At 38.3% G+C, this 23,679-nt stretch overlaps 1 protein-coding gene across 3 annotated transcripts in view, besides 1 other annotated feature; it reads right to left on the bottom strand.

The window, feature by feature from the left end:
• CG42663 (uncharacterized protein) overlaps window positions 1-20,974 on the bottom strand; it is a 46,374-nt gene extending 25,400 nt beyond the window's left edge. For all 3 annotated transcript variants that reach the window (NM_001201986.2, NM_001273996.2, NM_136972.4), the window contains exons 1-2: window positions 20,510-20,974; window positions 3,140-3,841 (exon numbers count right to left, since the gene is read on the bottom strand). In NM_001201986.2, coding sequence (NP_001188915.1) covers window positions 3,140-3,174 — 35 coding nt within the window. In that variant the 5' untranslated portion in view covers window positions 3,175-3,841; window positions 20,510-20,974. The remainder of the gene's footprint in view (window positions 1-3,139; window positions 3,842-20,509) is intronic.
• Window positions 10,268-18,575: a mobile genetic element.
• Window positions 20,975-23,679: the final 2,705 nt, after the last annotated feature.

Genomic DNA, 23,679 nt, shown 5'->3' with positions numbered 1-23,679 from the left:
GGTGGGTGTTTTTTCTTCGAGTGGAGTGAGAGTTTGGATTTTTACGGCCAAGTGGCGTTGGAGTCTTTAGATGCGTTTGCTAGTGCTAATGGCGCATTTATGACCACCACAGGGTTGCAATCGCAAGGCTCAGGGTTGTGTGTGCTTGTGTGTGTGTGTGGTCTATCAGACGATCAATTTGTCCTCTCGTCACTTGGCATAATAAACTCTAACCCCAATCAAACACATAAATATGTGCATATATATGCAGCTTTTGTAACAGCTGAATAAACCCCTGCGTAAATTGTTTTATCATCACGAAAAGTTTCAGTTTGGATTTCCGCTAATTGCCAAAGAGCAGCCCTGAAGTTTGCCTTGGTTTCATTTTCATTTTCATTTTCATTTTATGCCTTTTCCTTTGTGTATGTAATCTAAGCTGACAAACGGCGGGGGCACTCTATATAGCCTAGATAACTGTAAGTTCCCACTGCCTCACGCTTTGTTGCACCACATTTCCTTTAACCCATAAAAACCAGGCACATGCGCGGCGACGAGATGTAAAAGATACATCTGATACGACGAGCCAAAAGGCGGAAAACAATGGGTACAGGGCGAAATGAGTTTGAAATTGAGAACGAATGAAGAAACTGCCGGCGGATATATCGTTGTATGTTAGTTCTTATTGTTGTTGCCCGGCGTTACTCTTGTGGGTCGCACGAATCTTCCTCCCGTATCAATCATAATTAGGAGGCCAGTTTAATGTTTTCCCGACTCTCCAGCGCACACTGGCATTAATCCCAATGACTTTAGCTTTTACGCTCGTGAGAATCCATCATTATCGTATCTTAGGCATACACAGCAAAAAGTTAGTACATAAATTAAATATCTATTAAACTTATGAAAGGGGAACGAATTTAAAAATATTTATAAGCTAAAAGCTATAAATTAGCAGTTAACTATGTAGACTTTTAAAGATTCTTTGTTCAAAACAATAAGGCCATTAATAAACACATTTTTTGAAACACAAAAAATAAATACATTTTTTGCATAATATAAAGTCAAGAAATTTTAAAAACAATCAACTTTCTAGCAGGTTAATTATTTGGTTAATTACTAGTAGGTTTGAATAAATAACTGAAAGGTTATAGGCCAAAATAAAGTTCAAGAGAAAATATCAAGAATCTCATCAAAACCTTTAAACATTTAAGCGCACACAGAGAATTTTTTAAGACTTCTGCTTAAGACTTCCAAAATAAACCGCCTTAAATCTTAAATCCTAATCAGAATTTTAATGTGGTTTTTATTTTCTTCGAGTGTTCTGTATGCAGCTGCACTTGCCTCCATCCGACTTTTGGAGCCCACATCCCAGCACATCAAATGTTTAGTGCTTAATAAAGTGTGTTATGTCTTTTGTGTAATTATTTTTAGCTTTAGTCGCGCTTGAATGCCATGTTAGGAAAGAGGGATGTGGAAGGGGGGCAAAGGCCTTACAGGCGTTTCTAAACGAACATTATATCGTGTGTGGGCCCCCAAAAGACACAGAGATCTTAAAGGTTTGGGGCCAAGCTCCGAAAAAACACCCCTTCCACTTGGCTTAATGCTTATACATATCTGCTAGATACATTTTTATATAGCCATGTTATGTAAATGCAAGACTTCCACCTACAAGGTGCTTTTGGGCTTTTGGGTTTCTATTTGCACAGGTGTTTTTAGCACCTGGGTTCATGGCTGCTTGCTGTGTTTGGGGCATTAGTTATCATCATCGTACGCCTCCGAAGGGGGGCGTGTCACCGGTAAGTGCTAAAAGGCATTCTACTGCACTTTTCTTGTAATAATTAGCACATCATGACTTGTAAATAAAGGCCACCAGTGCTGGACGTCGTTCTTCGTGGGACAATCGCTACCTGCTCTAGATTATTTGATTTCGAACTATTTAATAATCTACAGGATTTCCTGAAGCTAACTTAATTTTTAACGATTTTGGCCTATAAAAACAATGATACACTTCCAAAATCAGGCCCCACTTAATTATTTAGTTATTTATCTTAAGTTTCATCAACTATTTCTAATATAACTTGTTTCTACTTGTTTACATAGAAAAATTACCCCTTGTCGTTTTCTTATATCTATGCAAAAACTTTGATAGTTTGGTGTAAACTTTCGTTTGTTTTCCCACCGCGATTGCTTTTCCCACGAAAATCATTTGGCAGATGGCTTTTTGATTGCTCTGGCTGCTAATTTTTTGGAGAGGTAATGGTCCGCAAGGCAATCTCGAAATTCGAATCGCATCGAAGCGTAATTCAATTTTCGCTTTAGGCCAAACGGAACCGGTCCACAAGATGCTAGCCATCAGCAATCGGCAATCAGCTAATAATAAAGATTTTAAACTAATTGGCTCATTTAACGCAGAAAAAAATCATTATAATAATAATGACGATGACTGATGACTGCTCGCTCGCTCGTTCGTTCGTTCGCCCGATGAGTCGCAAAATCATGGCCTTCGGAAAACTGGAGAGGGAGTGTATCGCAAGTCGCCAGAAATTAATTATACAAAAAAGTAAGTTTTGCCACTGCAACGTTCCTTTTTCCATTTTTGTCAGCGACTTTGCAAATTGAAAAGGTTTCCCCACCCACGACTTTACCCCCCTCGACCAATGACCTTTATCGCGAAAGTCATTAACGAAGGAATTGGGGCATGGCAAGGAAAAGCAGTCGAAGTCGAAGGACGACCAAGAAGGACAGCATTGATAAAGTGGAAGGAAACACATAAAAGCTGCTGGACATAATCGTATCCTTGGGCAAAAGGGGGAGGGGTCTACACTCAGAGAAAATGTCATAAAATTCCAAGAACATAACTAAGTGGTTTGTATTACGAATCTGGTTACTTAGAAATTCAATTAAAAAACAATCTGATTTGGGAGAACGAAAACAAAATTAAATGAATAATATTTGTTATTCTGTTTAAGCTTTTGTTCATATTATAAATATATTTCGCATAATCGTTTATGTTTGAATCCAATATTTTCTATTGAGAAAGAACATTAAATTAGAGCAAATTTTAAGATTGAACAACAGCTTATTGTTAAATAGTTCTTATATTACTTGGATTATTTTCTGCGTAATTTTTTCCCAGTGTGTTGGAATTTTCTTGGTGACTTACTTGCGTGCCAGGCGTTTCCTTATTCCCGCGAACATTTTGGCTTCTCCTTGGTCCGCTCGCCTTTATCCGCTTTTATGTCCGTACTAATGTTGTATTGTAAATTAAATTGCCGATTTCCGGGGGCTATCTTTTTCGCTCCCGGCGAAGAAAAAAAAAGGGCAGCAACGGAGTACGGCGACACTTAAAATTAATTAAAAAAGCAGCAAAAAGGCGCAAACGCAATTGTCGCGCAGCTTCACTTCATGTACGCGTACTTGTTGTTTTTCAGATTGTTTTTGTTCATTTGGCGAGTTGTTGGTGCTATTGTTGCTGTGGCGATTGGCAGCTTTTGGACGCCTCATTGCAAGAGGCACACACAAACCAGCTAGCAGCAAACAAAATGGGGAAAACAGAAACAGAAACCGAAATGAAAATCAATTAGCCAAAGTAGGCAGCTGCAACTGTTCGCCGGAGATTTGTTTCCATAGACGCGGACTCGGATTGTAGATTGTGCAATCCGTAATTCGTAACTTGAAATTCGTAATTCCTAATGCGACGGAATCAATAATCCTCAGCTGCGATCGCGATCGAGCATTTCCATTTCCCAACGCACAGACACTTTTCAATGCACCCAAAAATATTTTCATTCACATTCACTTCATTTGCGCTCCACGTTGACAAACTACTCTCGTTTTGGTCTTGTTTTTTTTTCGCTGTGGGGCGCTGAAATGAGAAAAACGAGAAATTCACACATTATTTTCAAATTTATTTCCCCTTCATCTGTAACAACAAGCTGCCAAATAAAAAAAAGGGGCACTTCGGTAGGGTCACATAAGCGATTTATATAATTGACGTGTCGAGTGACAAATTCGAAGCATTTGCCACCAACAAGTCGCGTCGAATCGGATTTTAGGTTCCGACTTTTGAGGAGTTACAGCATCAGCAGCAGTGTCGTAATTCTTGCCGGGCAAAACTTGGAATTTACTACACTTATTCGATATGCTATGAAACCACAAATGGTAAATTAAGAGAATATATTTGTACAATGCTGACAGGGTCACGTTTTCGTTTATTGCCGGATCATGTACACACAATAATACTATCAACAACTTGGCTACCAATTGTTGTTGTTTAGAGAGTTTAAAGTCAATTTTAGAACTATGATCAAATTAAAACCAAATTTAAAACACATATATATAGAACTTATATAAAAGCAAAGCTTAAAAACATCTCAGAGTGTGTACTTGCATTCCTACAAAGTTTTCCTAATTCGTATTCAACCTAACACGTTTTGAATGACTGTAGATATTCCAAATCTGGATGTGCAAATACTTAATGGTGCATACCTGTAGCAATTAGTGCTTATTAATGAACAGTGCAGATACTTTGCTTGAAAATGCTTTTAATGATGTTTCGGGCCTAACGATATTGGCAATTAAACATGGCAAAAACCTTCATAAAACATTTGCCTGGAAAACAACTGTTACTGTGCGAAGGCACAGTAGTGGTCCAGCCCGCAGAAGTGAAGAAGCGAAGATTTATGGTCTGTGAATTTGATGGAATCAAGGGAGATTTGCTGCAGAAAGGCCCGGAGTCTGCTGGCGTTGGAGAATGGGAATGTCTGGCCATTCGGATGGATGCCCACTGATAAGGCGGCCGTGCGATCTGCGCCGGAACAGAACGGGGAACATCAATCATGGCCTCAATCTGTGTGTGACCCCCATCCATTTTGGCCAGAACGGATGCAGATGTAATTATGGCCCAGTGTTCCCCGTTCTTTTGGGCCCCCTTTTTCAGTGCTAATGGCGTATTCGGTTACAGTATTCGGCCCTGCACTTGGCTCACATACGAGTTTTCGGAGTTTTCAGAAGCGGCAACAGATGGAGCTGCAGCTACACTCAGCCAGCCATGCATGACAAAGAACATGGTTGTTTTCTATGTTTTTCAGTGTTTTTCACTGTTTTCCCCGCTTTTCCAACCAGCTTGCCAGCGAGAGCGTGAAAAAAAAGCAAAACGCACCAACTTGAAGCTTCTCACGCACGCGTTGGCATTCGCATCTGTATCTGTATCCCAGACTGTGCATCTGCCAGTCGAGTACTAAATACTGTATCTATTGAAGATTGCAACACGTAGCATCACGGTTTCTCTCGCCGCACGGAGAGAAAAGAGTACACGCTTTAATATATTGATAAGATTGGGTATATCAATGACAGGGTCATTACAAAAATAATAATTTGGTATACCTCATATTTGAAATTTTGATAAAAAGCAGATATTTGTCTCACACTTTATGGTTGTATTTATTTGATACGATAAGTAATATTTTGAATGCATTTTTTAGTTATTCCAATGATTTTGACATTTTTCGCAATATACATAATGATATCGATGTAGAAATTAGTGATATCACAATTTTCTACTGTGTCGCCCTTGTTATGCTTTATGTTCCGCACTTGGCTGTGCCGCTATTTTGGGTCGTTCCCCCTTTTTTTTTTAGGCTTTTCCCTCTCATTCCTCCTATCCCGATTTCCCGCTTTCCCATCTGCCCATTTTCCCCTGAATGAACAACGGAAACCTGCCGCATACGATACGCCTCAGCGAGCGTGCAATTACCACCGCAAAATAGTGCTTCTGGATCCGGATCCCAATACGAATTCGAATCGGAAACCATTCTCCACCATCTAAATATCATAGGTTTCTCAAACTCAAAAATAGTGCAATCTCGCCGGCAAGTGGAACTCTTCTGATTTATGGCCCATTGTATCCGACAGATACAAAACGCTTTTACCAACACTCGAGGCCCACAAGTGGCTGCCGTTGCAGTTTGTGCCCCTTCTCCTCCTGCTCCTATATCCCCCCTTCCAAATGCCCTCGTTTACTGATTACTTTGCACTCTTCAGCAAGTGAAATCCAAGACTCAACGCCCACAGATTGAACAACAAAGAGTTGCTCAAATTTTATTGGGGGGGGGGGGGGTGGACTTAAGTGCAGGGGGAAAGTGTCACCCACATGCCACAGTCTCGAGATTAGAGAACAATCCCCGCTCAACTGGCTAAGGAATTTACCAGATCGCCTTTGTTGACCCAAAGCTAAAGTAATGGAAATGATTTCTTAATAGAATTCACTTAGTTTGGCCCACAGTAGTTTATTATGTGCATCCACATGAGAATGAGTAATAACAAATATTATTTTTAAAATTAATAGAATGATCAATTTAAAAGCTATGAACTCAATCTAAAGTCATTTAACAAAAACATACGAAAATACAATAATAATTTTACTATTTTTGTAAAAAACATGCAGTTACAAACCAACTTAAGTGGGCAATTTTAAGAGCAAGGATCTAGACCCAAATAAAAACTCTTGTGACGATAAAGTGCACAGATTTGTTGCCAAATTTAGCTGAGGATCGTATTTATTTTTTTTTTTTTGATTTCTGCTGTCAGATGAAAAACGAGGCAAGAAAACTGCGACGAGCAAATGTGCGAAATAAAAATTTCATAACGTGAAATTAGCGCACATAACTCGAATGCAAATGCAATTTGGGCACGTCGTGGCTTGTGGGCTGCCAGGGGGGGGATGGTTATGCACGGGGTGAAGGGGTCTGGTGGGTGGAATGGAGAAGAAGTGGTAGGGGGATGTAGAAGAACCCTCTGCAAAAACTGAGCCAACTGATGCCGCCGATGACGAGTCGCTGATGGGGAATATGGCTGGCTGAGTGCGGTTCGAGTTGCTTGGCTGCCCATAAACGGAGCAGCAGCTGCATGGCAGAACTCCTTTTCCTCACTTTCCCACCCCCCCCCTCTTCTTCCCCCCAATTGCGCTTTTGAGAAGATCTTGAGCAACGGGACTTATAATTAAACATAAACCCGACGGATCCGCAGACTCAGCGACTCGCCAACGGCACGCATAAGTCCATTTATGCCAATATGCGAAAGATGGCAAATGGGAAAGGAAATAAAGTGCTGTGCTGGCGTGGAAGGCTCCTCCTTTTCATTTTGTTAAACTTTTTGCATTCCAACGACAGGGAATGTGTCGCCAAGTTGGCTACCTCACAGTCCCGCGAAAAACGTATCGAGAAATGAGAGCGCAAAATAAACAAATCATAAATCTGTGAAAAATATGTTTTATGGCTGTGTACATGACCGCGACCACCCAAAAATATGCCTGATCTCTGGGCGAATATAAAATCCTATCCTAACGCTGCGTATCGCTGTGTATCCCACAGATGCGCAGATACATTTTGTGCTGTGTGTTTTGAAGATGTCAGCATTTTTTGAAACTAGATTTTTGCGTGTGTCCAATTAGAGTGAAAAATGGCTGTGTAAATAAATGTTCGCCCCATTCACTTGTTTGTTTTTCACCACCATTTTGATGGTTAATCGAGTGAAATGCAATCAAATTTACATTCGCTGCCAAACTGCCAAGTAAACTATTCGCCGCCCGCCCTTCAAGTGCTGGCTGGCTCTGGCCATAATAAATGCCAATAAAAGTTCACATTTAACCCATAAAACTCCGATCGGGGAATTGCTGCCCGTACCTCTTGGTTCTCCATTTTTTTTTTTCTGTCTTCAGCTCAATTTCAACTTTTATTGAAGTGCCAGCGCAGGTGGGGTATGTGCAAAAACAACTACGGAAATCCTCTCGATGACAGGTGTAAGGGCGGGAAATACAGGTGTGTTTGCGAATGGGAAGCAGGAATGGGAACCAGGAAGCACTTGAATGTGCTAAATCCCATTTTTGCCATCCAATTAAAATGCTGTATTTGCCAATCTACTTTGGATTAGATTGGCATTACTGATGGAAATGCTTTCGGAATGATGTTTAATTACTTGGTTTGAGATGCCGTGCCAAATGCATAGTTCTTTGTCAATATTCCAATCTTTAAGATAATTTAGCTTGGATTAGAAGGGTTTTACTCGCATCAAGATTGATGTTTAATTAATAGGAATGCCAGGTGAGAACGATTTTTGTTAATATGCTATTCCTGCTATGCTATGTATCTATCGTTATTTATTTATTTCCAACAAGTTTTCTAAATAACACCCTCGTCTGTGTTTTGTCAACCTTTACAATTACCTTCCATTGAGCCGAATTCATGGTGCTCCCATTCCAAAATCACAACTTGGTATCCTCCTCTTTTTATGAGTTTTTCGAACCCGGCAATCTTCACTGAAGCTTCATAGATTTATAGCTTTGCAAAGCACTGTAGGCCACATATATCTATTTTCACTATCTGCAGCCTGTCGAGCCCAATCAATTGATGGAAAATTGTTACCGACTAAGCCAAAGTCTCAATTGTAAACCGTCGCGGAAATGTAAACACATTTATGCTGGGCAAACATTTTCCGCGCTTCCTGCTTTCTAGTTTCTCGGTGGGTAGCAGCGCCACCCACTTCCCCACCCACTGACCCCGATATTGTAAATCTCTGGGTGGCTTTATCTTGAGCTCTGCCTTTCTATGGACTGCGGCAGTCAGCAGAAACTATGCCAAGGCGAGAGGCATTCCGGCATTCGCGGGGCCTTCCATGAGCGTATTACGAGCGTATATGCGTGGATTCTGGCCAGATTAGACGTAGATAAGGGCCTGGCGAAATGGAGAAGGCAGTCATAAAATTTGGAAGCGGAAGCCTCATTATTTGCTTGGGTAATTAGCGTAAATTGGAGCCACATAAGCCGGCTCAAAAGATTGAGTGAATGTGAATGGTGGACACCAAGTAATTGTATTAAGTAGCAAATTGAATAATGAAATGAAATAACCAATTAAGAGCAAGAGCAGCCAGGAAGTGGCCAAAACCGAAAATAGCAACCGCAAGGCAAACAAAAGCACATATGACACCATCACCATCATCAGCATTGGCATTTTATTTAACTTTAGCTCAAGCTTTGCCACCATCATTGACTAAAAAAGTACGAGTATACATATAGTTAGGGTATAGTAAACCAGTTACCGGTTTCAAAGACTCGCAGGCGACAAAAGTTCTGTTGCCAAAAATTAAAATGGCAATTCGGGGGTTTCGGGGAAGGTGGTTGCCAAGTAGGATGTGGCGGCCGCTGTTTGTGTTATGAATCTGAATTTCTGAATCAGAACCAGTTCGGCAAGTTGCTGGCTAACACACCGAACTACGGGGGCCAACAAAGGCTTAGATACGAGTGAAAAGATACTACGACCACATTGTGTGGCAAAGATGCAGACAGAGCGAGGCAGCCGAGTGTTGATTTCAATTGTTGACCGTAAAATGGGCTCGAGAAAAGGTGTCAAGCCAACCTTGCCCTGCTTGAAATTCATATAAAACTTCAAATTTAAATGCGGAGAAACGACATAAAACGAATCACCATAAAATGCGAAACGTGCCCTAAACCAAACTTTGGAGCAGCACCAAGTCACCGAAAAAGCGGAAAAAATTAGTGCGTGCCTGCAAATGGTTTGCCATGAGATTGGGCCCCGTGGAATTGCGAAGAGTCAACAACTACTGGGTTCCATATACCCATATCTCCATCAGCCTGCTCATGTTCCAGGTCCTGCTCTGCCTCAAGGAATTTATGATATGCCCTCAAATGAGATATGGTTATGGCTGATGTGTTTGCGTTTGTCAACCCGAATAGAATAGGCAGACAGTTGGGCAGACTGTGCGACCCTGGTAGAAGTTAGGTAGTTAAGATATACAACTGGGATAGCGCCACCACCTACGGGTAACCTCCCATCCCATTAACTGGGCCCAAACCAACACCAACCCCAACCCCAACCCCCTCCATCCTCTGCCACATGCGTATGCAAATGCCAGCTTATGTGGAGCAGCAACCCTAGCTGTGGCTTTATTTATTTGCCAGCGACACGAGAAGTTACTCTCTCTCTCTACTTTTCAGTGCTTCTTTTTTCGATGAATTCCTGTGGTTCTGTTGACAGCAACATTTCTGCAGTAAATGCTTCTTTTCTAAATATTCTAGTTCGGCTTAATCCCATCCCGACCAACTCATCCCAGCATTTTTCACAATTTATTTATTTTCATATATACATATATATATTTCATATGACTTTGTGGCTTCTATGGCTTAACAATTGTTTGGTATGTTTTTGTGCAACTAAATATTTTCATCTGCTTTTGCTTTCATTCATTCTCTAAATCATTGTTGTCAACATACATGTCTTGTAAAATCCCAAATAAGAAGACTTTACTCGTTGAGTTTTTGTAAGAAACTAATTTTATTTGGAAATATCTTCGGTTTAAATAGGTGACATGAGAATCGCATCTTAAAGTAAATGGCCTACGCAGAGGCCTAAGTAAATAGTCCCCGCCTTATCGAGGTCCCACGCTCGGGCACATCTGCCTATCTTGAGCGGCGAGGACCTTATCTGTGGTCTCCCACTAAGGGACTATTTTAGGAGGCGGGGAACGATCTCAAGTGACTGACTCATGTAGTGTGTACTTAAATTACATGTTTTTGAGCAATGCACCCATGTCGCCTTAGATAACAAAATCCTAAATATAATTTATCGCTCTCGATTCATTTACATAAGATATGAACGGAGCCCAAAATTGTAAGTCTTTAAATATATTCGTGTTCATGTGTGAACATTCTGCCAAAGGGCCAGCAAGCTGAGATGTACATTAGTATATTAGTTGCATTTATAACAGTAGTGGACTGTATTTATTTGATATATGTTCATTTATTTTGCAACTAAGATTTCAATGGGCCTAGTTTTTCTGGCTTTTAATTTTATTGGATTACAATTATGGTTTATATTATTTTTAATTCAACAATTTGTACTCAATTAACTTATTTTAAACATTTTGCTTTTTCTATGTAGAAGTACATTTTCTATTAAACAACGATATAGTGGACTGTATATTTTTATTTGTTATATTATTTTATTGTTTATTTACTATTGATATTTATAGTACTGGCAACGGACCTGCAAAGGTTATTGCTTGCATTCTTTGTTGCACAGCACATTTCCGTATGAAATATATTATTAATACTATCATTAGTATTAAAGCAATAATTAATCCAGCATGTCCGGAAATATGATGGAAATGTAAATCTTTCAATTTTTGATGGTTCTCTTTCATAAATTTAATTTCATTATTCAATCGTTCAAATTCCTCAGTATGATTTAATATTGATAGTTTCAGCGGATCCCAAGTAATCTTCGGCGCTTCACTAACTTCTCCTATATAAGGTGTTGATAATAATTCTTCACTTTCGGACTGAATGTTATGGTGGGCAACTAGAATTTTATCGTCGGTTCTTGCCGTACAATATGGCGCAATGCTTAAAACTCCTTGCTGAGGCAAATCAAACAATTCAATTTGAGAGCCAGTACATTGCAGACGGACTTTGAATTCGCAGGAACCTTAAACAACCAACTACTTTTCTTTTCTAACTCTACCCAGTAACTTTTAGAGTCGACTACTGTTTTATAGATGCAGTTCGCCGCTTTATCTGGCTTTAGAGGCTGAATCTCACATGCATTATCATTCGCTGAATTCCAGGGCCAACTTCCTTTGCATATTCTCTTATTTAGTTGCCATTTCTGACATTGATTTAATGTGGCTTCCGTCATTATGTGATAGGAATCTATCTCAAAATTATAAATTAAATATTCGGACGTTGTATGCACCATTATTATCCGATCTTCATTTCGAATTGGCACCGGAATAAGCCTGAACAATTTGGATGGATGCCTGCTAAACAGAGGCACTTTTGCACTAATGATCAATTTATCGTCGATGAATAAACCCCTGGCTGTTAACAGTGTATACACCTCCTTAAGTTCCGTACCTGACCGTTTTCCTGGAATTACTAGGTTCTCCGAAAGACTCTGCTGAATTTTGGCAATTTCTTTTTTAAGCTGATTTGGCCTGAGAATATTTGTATTTAGCCTACCGTGATTAATATCAATCAACAGGCTTATAATGCCTGCTTGAATTTTTTCGCCTTCTTCAATCAATGAGTGTAGCTGTTTCGTAATCATAAAGAATTTTATTGATTCCTTATAAACATAATAATTTTCTTTAAGAACTTCTGTCATGTTCTCAATTCTTATTTGCATACTTCTAAAATTGGAGTTAACATCTTCTGTTGTTCTCTTAATTTCCTTTTTCCATTTATTCCTTTGCTGGAGCGTATGCAAATATTCACTTTTCCACTTAACCCAGAAATCTTTCTTCATTTTTTGGATAAGTCTCCACCTATCCAAATTTCCGATTTTTTCATCTTCCATTGGTTCGACTATTTCTAAAGGTGGTCTTCCAATTAAAAAATGACCTGGTGTTAAAACTTCTTGTTGGTCCTTCTCACTAACTATAGTGTATAATGGCCTTGAATTTAAGCATGCTTCTATTTGACATAAAAGAGTTGACATTTCTTCGTAAGTCAAAATAGTGTCGCCGATTATACGCTTTAAATGGTATTTCATTGACTTAACTCCAGCTTCCCAAATACCTCCGAAGTGAGGTCCTGCCGGGGGAATAAAATGCCAATCAATCCTGTCCTTTTCAAGCTGCGCTGCAATCGTTATATTTTCTTGTATTGCATTAAATAACTCTTGATCTAATTTTCTTGCAGCTCCTACAAAATTTGTTCCGTTGTCTGAATAGATATTGGAACATTTTCCCCGTCTAGCAATAAATCTTCTGAGTGCTGCTAAAAATGCGTCTGAAGTTAGATCGCTTACCATTTCTAAGTGTATGGCTTTGGTGGCCATGCAAACGAATACAGCAACGTATCCTTTAAATGTTTTTTGGCCACGATTTTTTGAACATTTAACATAATAAGGACCTGCGTAATCTATTCCAGTATTAAGAAACGGGAATGTCATCGTCACTCTATATTTTGGCAAGTTACCCATTATTTGCTGAGCTGTATTTTGTTTATACCTTGCACACGTTACACATTCTCTTAAATACTTTTTCAACGAATTTTTCAACCCGAAAATCCAATACTTTCTTTGGATATAGTTTCGCATTAGGTTTATCCCTCCATGCAATGTTTCCTTATGAGCATTTTTTATTAATAAGCTTGTTAGGTGGCATTTTTCTAAAATGATTGGATGTTTAACATTAAATTCTGCATTGGAATTTTGCAATCTTCCTCCAACTCTTAGAACCCCATCCTTGTCCAAAAATGGATTCAATGACAATATTTTATTATTTGTCTTGATTTCCTTTTTGATTTTAAGGCACTTTATCTCTTGCCTAAACTGGTATTCTTGTTGTTTCTTAATAACAACTGTTTCCGCTATTCTTATCTCCTTTACTGAAATAATTGATGAATAGGCTTTATTTCTTGTTTTCATCTGCACGAATCTATTTATGTATGCTATTATACGTATAAGTTTTTCTATACTGGAATACCTTTCTATTAATTCGTAAATAGGATCATCTATTTTGTCATTTAATACCGTATTTATTAAGACAGGTTCTTCTACAGACTGCTGCCGAGGCCAAAGTTCTTTTGGGTCTGCTAGCCATTTCGGACCTTTCCACCAAAAATCACAGTTGATCAACTGGTTAGAATCCACTCCCCTGGATGCTAAATCTGCTGGATTATCCTCTGACTTAACATGATTCCATTCAGTATTTTTTAATTTCCGAATGTCATCCGTTCTTCTTTTTATAAATTTGATCTTACTTTGACCACTGTTAATCCATGCTAAGGTAATCGTGGCATCACTCCAAGCATAGATCTCCATTATATTGTCAATTGATCCTTTTAGTCTTTGGATTAATTCACTAAGCAGGTGAGCTGCACACAGCTCGAGTTTGGGAATTGTCTTCCTATTTTTTATAGGGTTGACTCTACTTTTGCTAGCTATTATATTAACATGAGGTCCTACTTTAGCATAGACTACTGCAGCATATGCTTTTTCGGAGGCGTCCGCAAATCCGTGAATCTGAATGACTGAAGAACTGTTTGAATTAATCCACCTTGGGATTCGAATATTCTCTAACAATAATAAATTTTCTTTATATTTTTCCCAATAATTTTTATCTTCTATGGATAATTCCTGATCCCATTCACTTTTATTTATCCAAAGTTTTTGAATAAAAAGTTTTCCTGAAACCGTGACTGGTGCCAACCATCCTAACGGATCAAATATTTTTGCTAGCGTTGATAACACAACGCGCTTATTTATATTTTTTGATTCATCATTACAATTTACGCTGAACTTAAATAAATCCTTTTGAGGTTCCCATTTTAGTCCTAAAGTTTTAACACATTCATTTTCGATAATATTGAGAACCTTATTGTCCCCTGTGTCCTCCACAGTGGTTAATATTTTGGAATTGTTGGAAATCCATTTCCTTAAGTTGAATCCAACTTTCTGCAATTCATGGGGAATTAATGTTATTAATTTATTAGCTTCTTCTACCGAATCAGCTCCAGTCATTAGGTCATCCATATAGAAATCATTCCTAATTATTGCACTAATAACTTGGTTTTTACATTTATCTGCAATATCTACCAGAACCCTGGTAGCCAAATATGGTGCAGATGCAGTTCCGTAAGTGACTGTGGTTAATTTATATGTTTTAATTTTTTCTTTTGGAGAATTTCTCCATAAAATATATTGATATTTTTGATCATTATTATCTATTTTAATTTGTCGGTACATCTTTTCAATGTCTGCCGAAACAACAAATTCCCATTTTCTCCATTTAATAATAATGTCAAAAATATCTTTTTGAACTCGTGGCCCAACCCACATTATGTCGTTCAAACTTTTGTTATTCGTAGTTTTTGCTGAAGCATCAAAAACTACTCTCAATTTGGTCGTAAGGCTTGAATCTCTAATCACTGCCTGGTGCGGTAAAAAATATTTGCCTTCATCACTCACTTCAATCATGTGTCCTAAATCCATGTATTCATTCATGAATTTAGTGTAGTCAACCTTAAGTTTTTCATTTCTTTTTAGTTTTTTCTCCAGATTCATGTAACGAGCTATCGCTTGTTTCTTTGAATCTCCTAAGGTGACATCCTCCTTGAATGGAATTGACACAATGTATCGCCCATCTGAATCTTTTTTTGTCGTTTTGATAAATTTATTTTCACAGATTTCAGACTCGATATCATCTTTTTCTTCTTCTTCCACTTCCCAGTAGCGATCTAACTCTTTTATTTCTATTGTTGTGGCTACAATGGTTTCTTTTCCTTTGGATTTTTTACATCCAGAAACTATCCACCCGAAATCAGTTTTTTGCCCAAGGAGACCGTCTATTTTTATAACTCCATTTTGCAGAATGTGAGTATATACGTCTGCTCCAATGATTAAATCAATGCGACCCGGTTTATTAAAATCGGGGTCGGCTAATTTAAAGTTCTTCCATTTTTTCTGATCAACATTAATCGTGTTGACTGGAAGTGCCTTCATAAGTTTTGGGAGAATAATTGCTTCAATTTCTAAATTTTTCGGAGAATTTCTTATCGAAATAACCGCTTTGTGCTTGGAGATGCACGTTCCTGTGGAAGATACTCCACTTATTTCAGTATGAGACCGAAATTTTTTCAATTTTAGAATCTGTGCAGACTCTTCTGAAATAATTGTGCTTTGAGAGCCACTATCAATCAATGCTCTTAATTGTTCAAAGCCTCCATACCTCGACTTTACTTGAATCAAGGCCGTGGCCAACAAGGCTTGACCTGTTGTTCTACACGTATTCACTTTTTCTGGATTATGACCTGCAAAGTGAAGTAACGTGTGGTGAGGTTTACGACAAGTCGAACAAAGCTGCTCGCTTATACATTTTTTACCAAACGGATGCCTCAGACATCTTAGGCAAATCCCATTTTTTCTTACCCAGTCAGACCGTTCTGCTGGATTCATTATTTTAAATTTATGGCATTGAATTAAATAATGCCCTGGTAGTTTGCAATATGCACAATTGTCACTATAATTTTTATTCTTGTTATTATTAATCATTTTCTTTACAGGTTTTACTTCCTGTGAGAATGATGATATAGAATTGAGCCTTTGCTCTAAAAAGTCCATGACATCAGAAAGTGCCTGTATTTCTTTTGTCTTTTTAACATGGCTTTCATATAAATTGAGTGATTCTTTATTGAATTTCCGAAGAATTATGTGAGCGAAAATTGCATCCACATCTTCTGGTAATTGTGCCTTTAATTTTATAATATAAATTGACTCGTTAATCGTGTCAATAAATGTCTTTATTTGCTTATTGGATTCTAAATTTAAATTTGGCATATCCATAAGCCTATTCATATGATCTGAGAATATGTTTCTTTTATTCTCATATCGCTTGGTCAAAAACTCCCAAGTGGCTTCATAATTTTCTCCAGAGCCGAGCAGTAAATGAGTAACCACATTTCTGGCTTCTCCTTTTAATGCTGACTTTAGATAATTAAATTTGAGAGAAGGACTGAGATCCTCTCTCACATGTATGAGCTCTGTAAAGAGTTCATTAAAAAGATCCCATTCTTTGGAATCACCAAAGAAGGTGGGAATCTGTATTTTAGGCAGGGTTGGTAACTCCTCCGCCTTAACAACCGTCGACATTTCAGCTTTATTTATTGTGCCACTGAGTCGACTATTAATGGCTGTAAGAATATTTTGTTTGTCAAATTCAAGTTCGCTAATTTCTTCTTCGAATAGCGAACTCTCAAAATGACTATTCACCTGTTCAATCAGGTTATCTATTTTATGCCATAAAAATTCAATTTTATTTTTCCTTATTTTAAGGAAATCTGGACTACTGTCTATTAGTTTAGACGTATCTTCTAGATATACTCGAAATTGGCCAACATTATTACGAAATGCCTGCTCTACTTTTAAAGCGTTGTTTTGTGCTATACCCTCTTTTTCAGGGTGACCACGCATTTCAAGGTTTAATGTAGGGGGAGGGTTTGATTTAGGGACAGTGTTTGATTTAGGGAAAGTGTTTTCTACCGACTCGCCCTTAATTTTTTCATTTTTATTTTTAATTTTTTCTAACACCATCATTATTAAATCATACTGCTTCGCGTTAAAATATTCATGATCGACAACGCCGATCTTTAACAAATTGCTATGATTAGCAATGAAACATTTTTGAAGCTCATTTAATTTTAGAATTTCTACATCTGTTAATGTTGGTTTTACTTCCAACTTTCTAATTTCCAAAATAATTTCGGACTGCTTCTTAAGGAATTGAATAGTCTTTTCTGACATCATTTTGAAAATTTTTTGTAATTTCTTAATATATATAGTACGTGTATATGTATTTTATATGTATTTATATATATATGTGTGTTTGGATAAACAGAAAATTCTTGTTTTGACTTAGCTGATGTCGTTGTTGTTGCTGCTGCTGTTGCTGCTGTTGTTGCTGCTGTTGCTACTGCTGTTGCTGCTTCTGCTGCTGCTGTTGTTGCTGCTTCTGCTGCTGGTAGAGGCTCCTTTGAATTTGACTTCCTTCTCTTCTTTAAGGCTCCGTCGATGTTTAAAGATGATTTTTTTTTTTTGCACGTTTTATTATTTTTGTAGTCCAGTCAGATTTTTTGTTTTTTAGCCATTTATTTCGGCATTTATGCTCTTTTGGCATATACACTGCACTCTATTTATGAGCTGATTTAATGCTATTAGAGCATTTATAAGGCACTGTTTTCAGGCACTTTTTATTTAATTTATGCTCCTTTGGCATATACACTGCACTCTCTTTATGAGCTGATTTAATGCTATTAGAGCATTTATAAGGCACTTTTGTTATGCACTTTTTAATTTCACAATTGCTGATGTATGGCCTCAAGCACGCCTTACCACAATTTATGATGGTACACAAAGCAACCTTTAGCTATAGACTATAAGGTGCTTGTTTTAAAACATAAAAGATTCTTTTGTATCTTTTTGCTTTTTATATTTATACTCTGTTCCTTACCTTTGGTAGGGGGAAACAAGAGTCACTTATTTTTGCTACCTTTAGCTGCAAGATTAGCTTAGCAATGCTTAAAGGAGCTGGCCTTTCTCTGAGTCCCTTACCTTTGGTAGGGGGAAACTGCAGAGTCGATTAAAGGCTCGATTGACCAAATGTAAAATCCCAAATAAGAAGACTTTACTCGTTGAGTTTTTGTAAGAAACTAATTTTATTTGGAAATATCTTCGGTTTAAATAGGTGACATGAGAATCGCATCTTAAAGTAAATGGCCTACGCAGAGGCCTAAGTAAATAGTCCCCGCCTTATCGAGGTCCCACGCTCGGGCACATCTGCCTATCTTGAGCGGCGAGGACCTTATCTGTGGTCTCCCACTAAGGGACTATTTTAGGAGGCGGGGAACGATCTCAAGTGACTGACTCATGTAGTGTGTACTTAAATTACATGTTTTTGAGCAATGCACCCATGTCGCCTTAGATAACAAAATCCTAAATATAATTTATCGCTCTCGATTCATTTACATAAGATATGAACGGAGCCCAAAATTGTAAGTCTTTAAATATATTCGTGTTCATGTGTGAACATGTCTGAATTTATTATTTTCCATTTAATTGAGTTTAAATATAAGCTTCTGTTGAATCCATGCCGTTGACCAATGCCAATAGCATTTAATAGAATAATAAATCATGATATCTTATTCTACAATTTTACTTTGAATTCATAACCATTTCATTATATATAGAACTATCAACTGTAACTTCACACATTTCGCATTTATTTGCGGTGAATTTGTGTGGTAGACAATTACAGCCTAATTTCATTTGAGTTTGAAGTGAATTTTCGCAGAAACTCTTTTCCCCAGCCTGTGCTTGTCGTCTTCATTCATTATGCAAATCAAATAATTTTGTACATGTGTAGCTATGTTTTCTAAAAAAAACACGCACACCTTTTCGGACGCAGGCGCACCTTTCTGCTTCCGGTTTTTGTGGCGGCAGCACGTGCGTGAAAATTGCGCCAGTTGGTTTTTTTTTTTGGTGGGGGTGGAGGAGCAGGGGTGGGACCCAAACCCATTATGATTGTTGTGGCAACAGTCGTAATTAAAATGCTAGAAATTACAGTCACAGCCACGTCTGCGGTGTTGACTTTTTCGTACCGAGTTTTCTTTATGGCCATCGGCGCCTAGGTTGCATAATTCCAAGGTTCGGAGAAGAGTTCTCCCCCTCATTTCGCTGAGTTTTTTTACTTCTGCTTCTTGTTTTTGGGCGAATGCTTGTGCAATGAACCATCAGCATTTCGCTTAGTCGGCTGGGAGTATTCATTAATAATTTCCAGTGAACAAATGCGGACCTAATCTTATCAGAAATGCGTTTTCCGAATGGATGGGATGGCGGAGGCACCCCACTTCTTCCACTTTCCATTACTCATTGAGCCATTAGGGTTGCGAAATGGCTTTCGAACCGAAGTCGGTGGCAATTTGAGCCGCAATTCCACGATTCCATTCCCATTGGGATTATTAATTGAATCAATGACAAACCGAAATTCAATAAACAATAACCAGGGGAGCCCTTATCGATGGGGCGCCATGTGGCGTATGCGCAATAATATTACGCATACGCTCGCTCCCATAAAATTGTGCAAGGCATCGAAATGGTCGGAAAGGGAAGGGGAATGAATTAGAAATCAGCAACACTATTTCTTTTCCGCAAGAAGTCAAGAGCGTATAGGCGTATTGCCTGCCAATCGTTATCGTTATCGCCGCGGTTATCAGACAGAGATAGCATCGATGACACTGATAATTGACGGCAATCATTGAGCAATTGACAAGTTCATTTAAGGGACACAGCAAATAAACACAACAAGAATCTAAGAGCGGCGCCTACAGCTGCTCAAATTAACATATTGGTGGTCGGTTGACAAAGGGGAAGAGGTGACAGGGTATCGCTGATAACTACAGTGAAACTTCTTTAAGCCAACTATTTTACTATCACAGTGAAATCTAAATGATAATGGTTTTAGGTTACGAAAATGGGTGCTTTATTATTGTAATCGCTTTTGAAATATAATTATTGAAAGTGTTTTTTGTTCTAAAAATAATAACACTTTTTCATGCAAAGTGTAATATTCATTAGAAATGACACATCTTCAAAAAATCGTAATTTTTATTGTGAAGTGATAATAATGATACAGATAATATAAATGGAAGTATTGCAAGTTAACTTAAAGATTTGTAACAACCAAATTATAGTTAAAAAGTATTTTTAAAGCAACTATGTCATAATCCTAATCATTGATTAACATCAATAAATAACTTAAAAGTCTTTAATTTTGGTATCATCAAAGTTCGATCCAAAGAATTTTGACTGTGGCTGAAGTGAAACCGATGGGATGGGGACAGTGCGAGATAATTATATGTAAATGGGCTTTGTCGCCTGTTGTTATCAGGCATTTCGGAGTGGTTCAAAGGGTGGAACTCATTAAGTCTGGCCGCAGTCATTGAACTTGGGCGATAGGAACTCACTCTTCTGCAGCATCTGCTTCTTGTGCGAGGCTCCTCCGTTTCGCTGGAAAATCACAATTCGCTATCCTGCTGCAACTTTTGCATTGCCATTCGAATTTCTCATTTCTTTCTGGACCAAAAGCAACGACACAAACAAAAACGACGGCGGCAGCAGGTGTGTTGTTGTTTCTTTTGGCTTCTGCTTTGTTTGTTTGTTGTTTGTTTAGCTAGCTGTCGGCCTTTGCTTTGCACTTTTCTGCACTCTCTTTTTTCGCTTTTCGCAGCTGTCAACGCACCAAACGCGCAAAATTATGAGCAGAACGCGCACACATGCTCGTATTCGTATTTTCTACAGGCCGCACACCCACATATGCATTCGCAAACAACAACAAACGACGCCGGTCAAAAATTTTGAATTGAAAACGCAACGAACGCGGACCGAAAAACGAAGTGAACCGCGCGCGGCGAAGTTTCGTTAACGACTGAATGATATTCGGACTTATACTCAGTCGCGCAGCGACGCTGCTAACAGGCGCTGTTATTAACAGCGCTTCAATTCGCCGCAACAGCTGATTGAGAGGAGAGAGAGTTGCCGGCAAAAAAAAAAAAACGTATAAGCTGAAACTGGAAAACTGCATTTCATATTTGTTTGTAGAAGAGTGCATAAAAGTGCTTTACTTTTAGAAGAGAGTATAAGACGGCACTTGCGGCTTAAAAGCAACAACTTTAAAGCCAAGCTAAATTTAATAGCACAAAGGATAATTATTTTTCTAGTCCCTTTTTTCACATAATCCCAAGACATAATCAAATCATTTAGCCAAAAACTTATTCAAAACTGACAATAGCGACACGCTCAAATGCCCACAATTCGTGGCTAAAAAGGGGGTTGGGCGCAAAAGGGGGTGGGTGGCTGGGCGCAGGACCCTTGCATTGTTGTACACAATCCATCATTATCGCATAGACTTCCGCTCAAAAAGGAAACGCGGGGCGTGCCAACAGTGCATTTACATTTTCGCCCGTCTTTGCACTCGAAAAATTCAAGAACAAGATCTTTTTTTTGATTTTATATTGATTAAATAATAAGAAAGTAATATGAACTGTTAAATGGATAGAAATTTAATACTGATGACAAAGTATATATTTTTGGGAGATGAGAAAAATACTTCTAAAAATAAATTGTATAAATACGACTTACTTTATTATATCCCTGATTTTTTGCAATTAAAAAAATTCCCACTAATGATTTCCTAAACTCAAGTAAATTGCTGAAATGTAACCTAAGATCTTTATTTTTTCCCCACTGATTGCGTTGCGGCCTTTCAGTCTTGGATCGTCCTTCTTGCAACACCCACACACACACACTCACTGACGCACACAATTACAGCCTTCAAACACAGATACATCCAGACACGCAAATTGCCGGGTCGTGAGCACGTGTCTGGCAGCCTTCGCTGGGGATTACAGTCGAGTCGAGTCGAGGCGAGGCGAGTCGTTCAGTGAAAGTGAGCCGCCAGGATCCACAGGACTCAGTCAGTTGGTCGTCGTCTGGTCTGGCCAACACCACCCCCTCCAACGTTGTTTCCCCTCCAAAAAAATGTTGCATTCGCCAGCAGTTTTCTATAATTCGTGTTGGCCCTCTTTGGGGGTTGACTTGACGGTTTTTCGTTTTTTTTTTTCTTTTTGGTTGGCTTATTTTTGTTGTGGCGGCTGCGGTTTATGCAAATTAGCAAAGTTAACATTTGCCAAATTGTCGAAAATTTCATTTGGCCAGCTCATCCTGCTGAAGGACTATTTGTTTGCTTTTGCAGGGCAGACATATAAACAAAAGCATATCAGTAACATCAAACATGTGAGAAGAGACCTTATGTCAACAATATCATTTTAAAGGGATTTTAAATTCGTTTAATATAATAATGCTAGATCGACTAGTATATAGATTAAAAGATATATTAATGATTCTAGTGTGAGAAATAGCACGCTGTATGATAATTTAAGATGCTATTTTTGTTTTCACCATATATTCTACTTTTCTCCTCCAACGTGACGTTTTTAAGATTTTAGGAATGATTTATCTAACAAAGAATATATTAGACTTTTAAACACACTTAGAATGAAATATTTTGCAGGAGATTACTTTACTCGAAGCATCGAAATCCACAAGTAGAAGCAGCCTAGCATGCGGAAATGGGAAATGCGAAAAGCGCAAAGAGAGAGCTGTGAAATCAAAGCATTTTCGGATTCTTTTGATCAGCAATGTGTTAGGATATAGATGTGACGCCCCTCAAAGTTGCAGCCCCGCCCCAAGAACTCCCTATTTTTTCTCGACTTTATTAAGGCAGATCTTCGGTTGTCAGTCCGCCAAGTGACAAAATGCACCTGCACACGAGTTTTTCCCCAAAACGAAAGGGGGGTGGGGTTAGAAAAAAGCGAGTGGAATGAGCTGGGCGCAGCTATCTATCATAATTAGATTTCGTTCTGTGCTGAAATGTCGTAACGGCAACGAAATGCGTGCACATAAATTAAGTGTGGAGTTCTTCCAGACCGCACTTTTCCCATTTCCCTCCCACAGGCACAACCACACACACACACAAACACACATACGCACCGAGCAAATAGAGCGCCTAATAGGATTTTATTTCATTTCCGCCGCCCAAGGATTTTCCTAATGAGTTTTTTAACCTGCCCAGCGGAGATTTCCATCCTGGTGGAAAAGACAGGTGTCTTTCACATAACTATATGTATGATATAAAGGTATGGGCTGAAAGTTCATTAAGTTAAAAAAAAACTCTGAAACCCACTTGTAGTGAAAGAAAGAACCAGAAAGTTTTCAAATCAACTCATTAGTGTGGGGATAATTGCTATTCAATTGATTTTATGCCAACTTTATTTGATTAAAATAATTCGTAATGTCAGTTTGTTAACTGCCCAATTTTATTTAAATTTATATACATTTACTCTACACTTAAATAGTATATTCTGTTCGGAAAATTTAATTCAATAACAGACACGCAAATCAATGAAATCGTTCAACTATAGAAATGTGTCTGAATGTAAGCACATATAAAATACAATATCAATTCATCAGAATTTCCTTTGAAATTTAATTATAAATGCCTTTTTCGTTGAGCACAAAAAAAAAAAGAACTATAAAAATGTGTAATTTTTACTCAATGCTAAAGGGATTAAATTCG

Source organism: Drosophila melanogaster, chromosome 2R, assembly GCF_000001215.4.
Source record: "Drosophila melanogaster chromosome 2R".
Lineage (NCBI taxonomy): Eukaryota > Metazoa > Arthropoda > Insecta > Diptera > Drosophilidae > Drosophila > Drosophila melanogaster.
The sequence above is the reverse complement of the archived record's forward strand: the minus strand, read 5'-3'. Positions and strand labels throughout refer to the sequence as shown.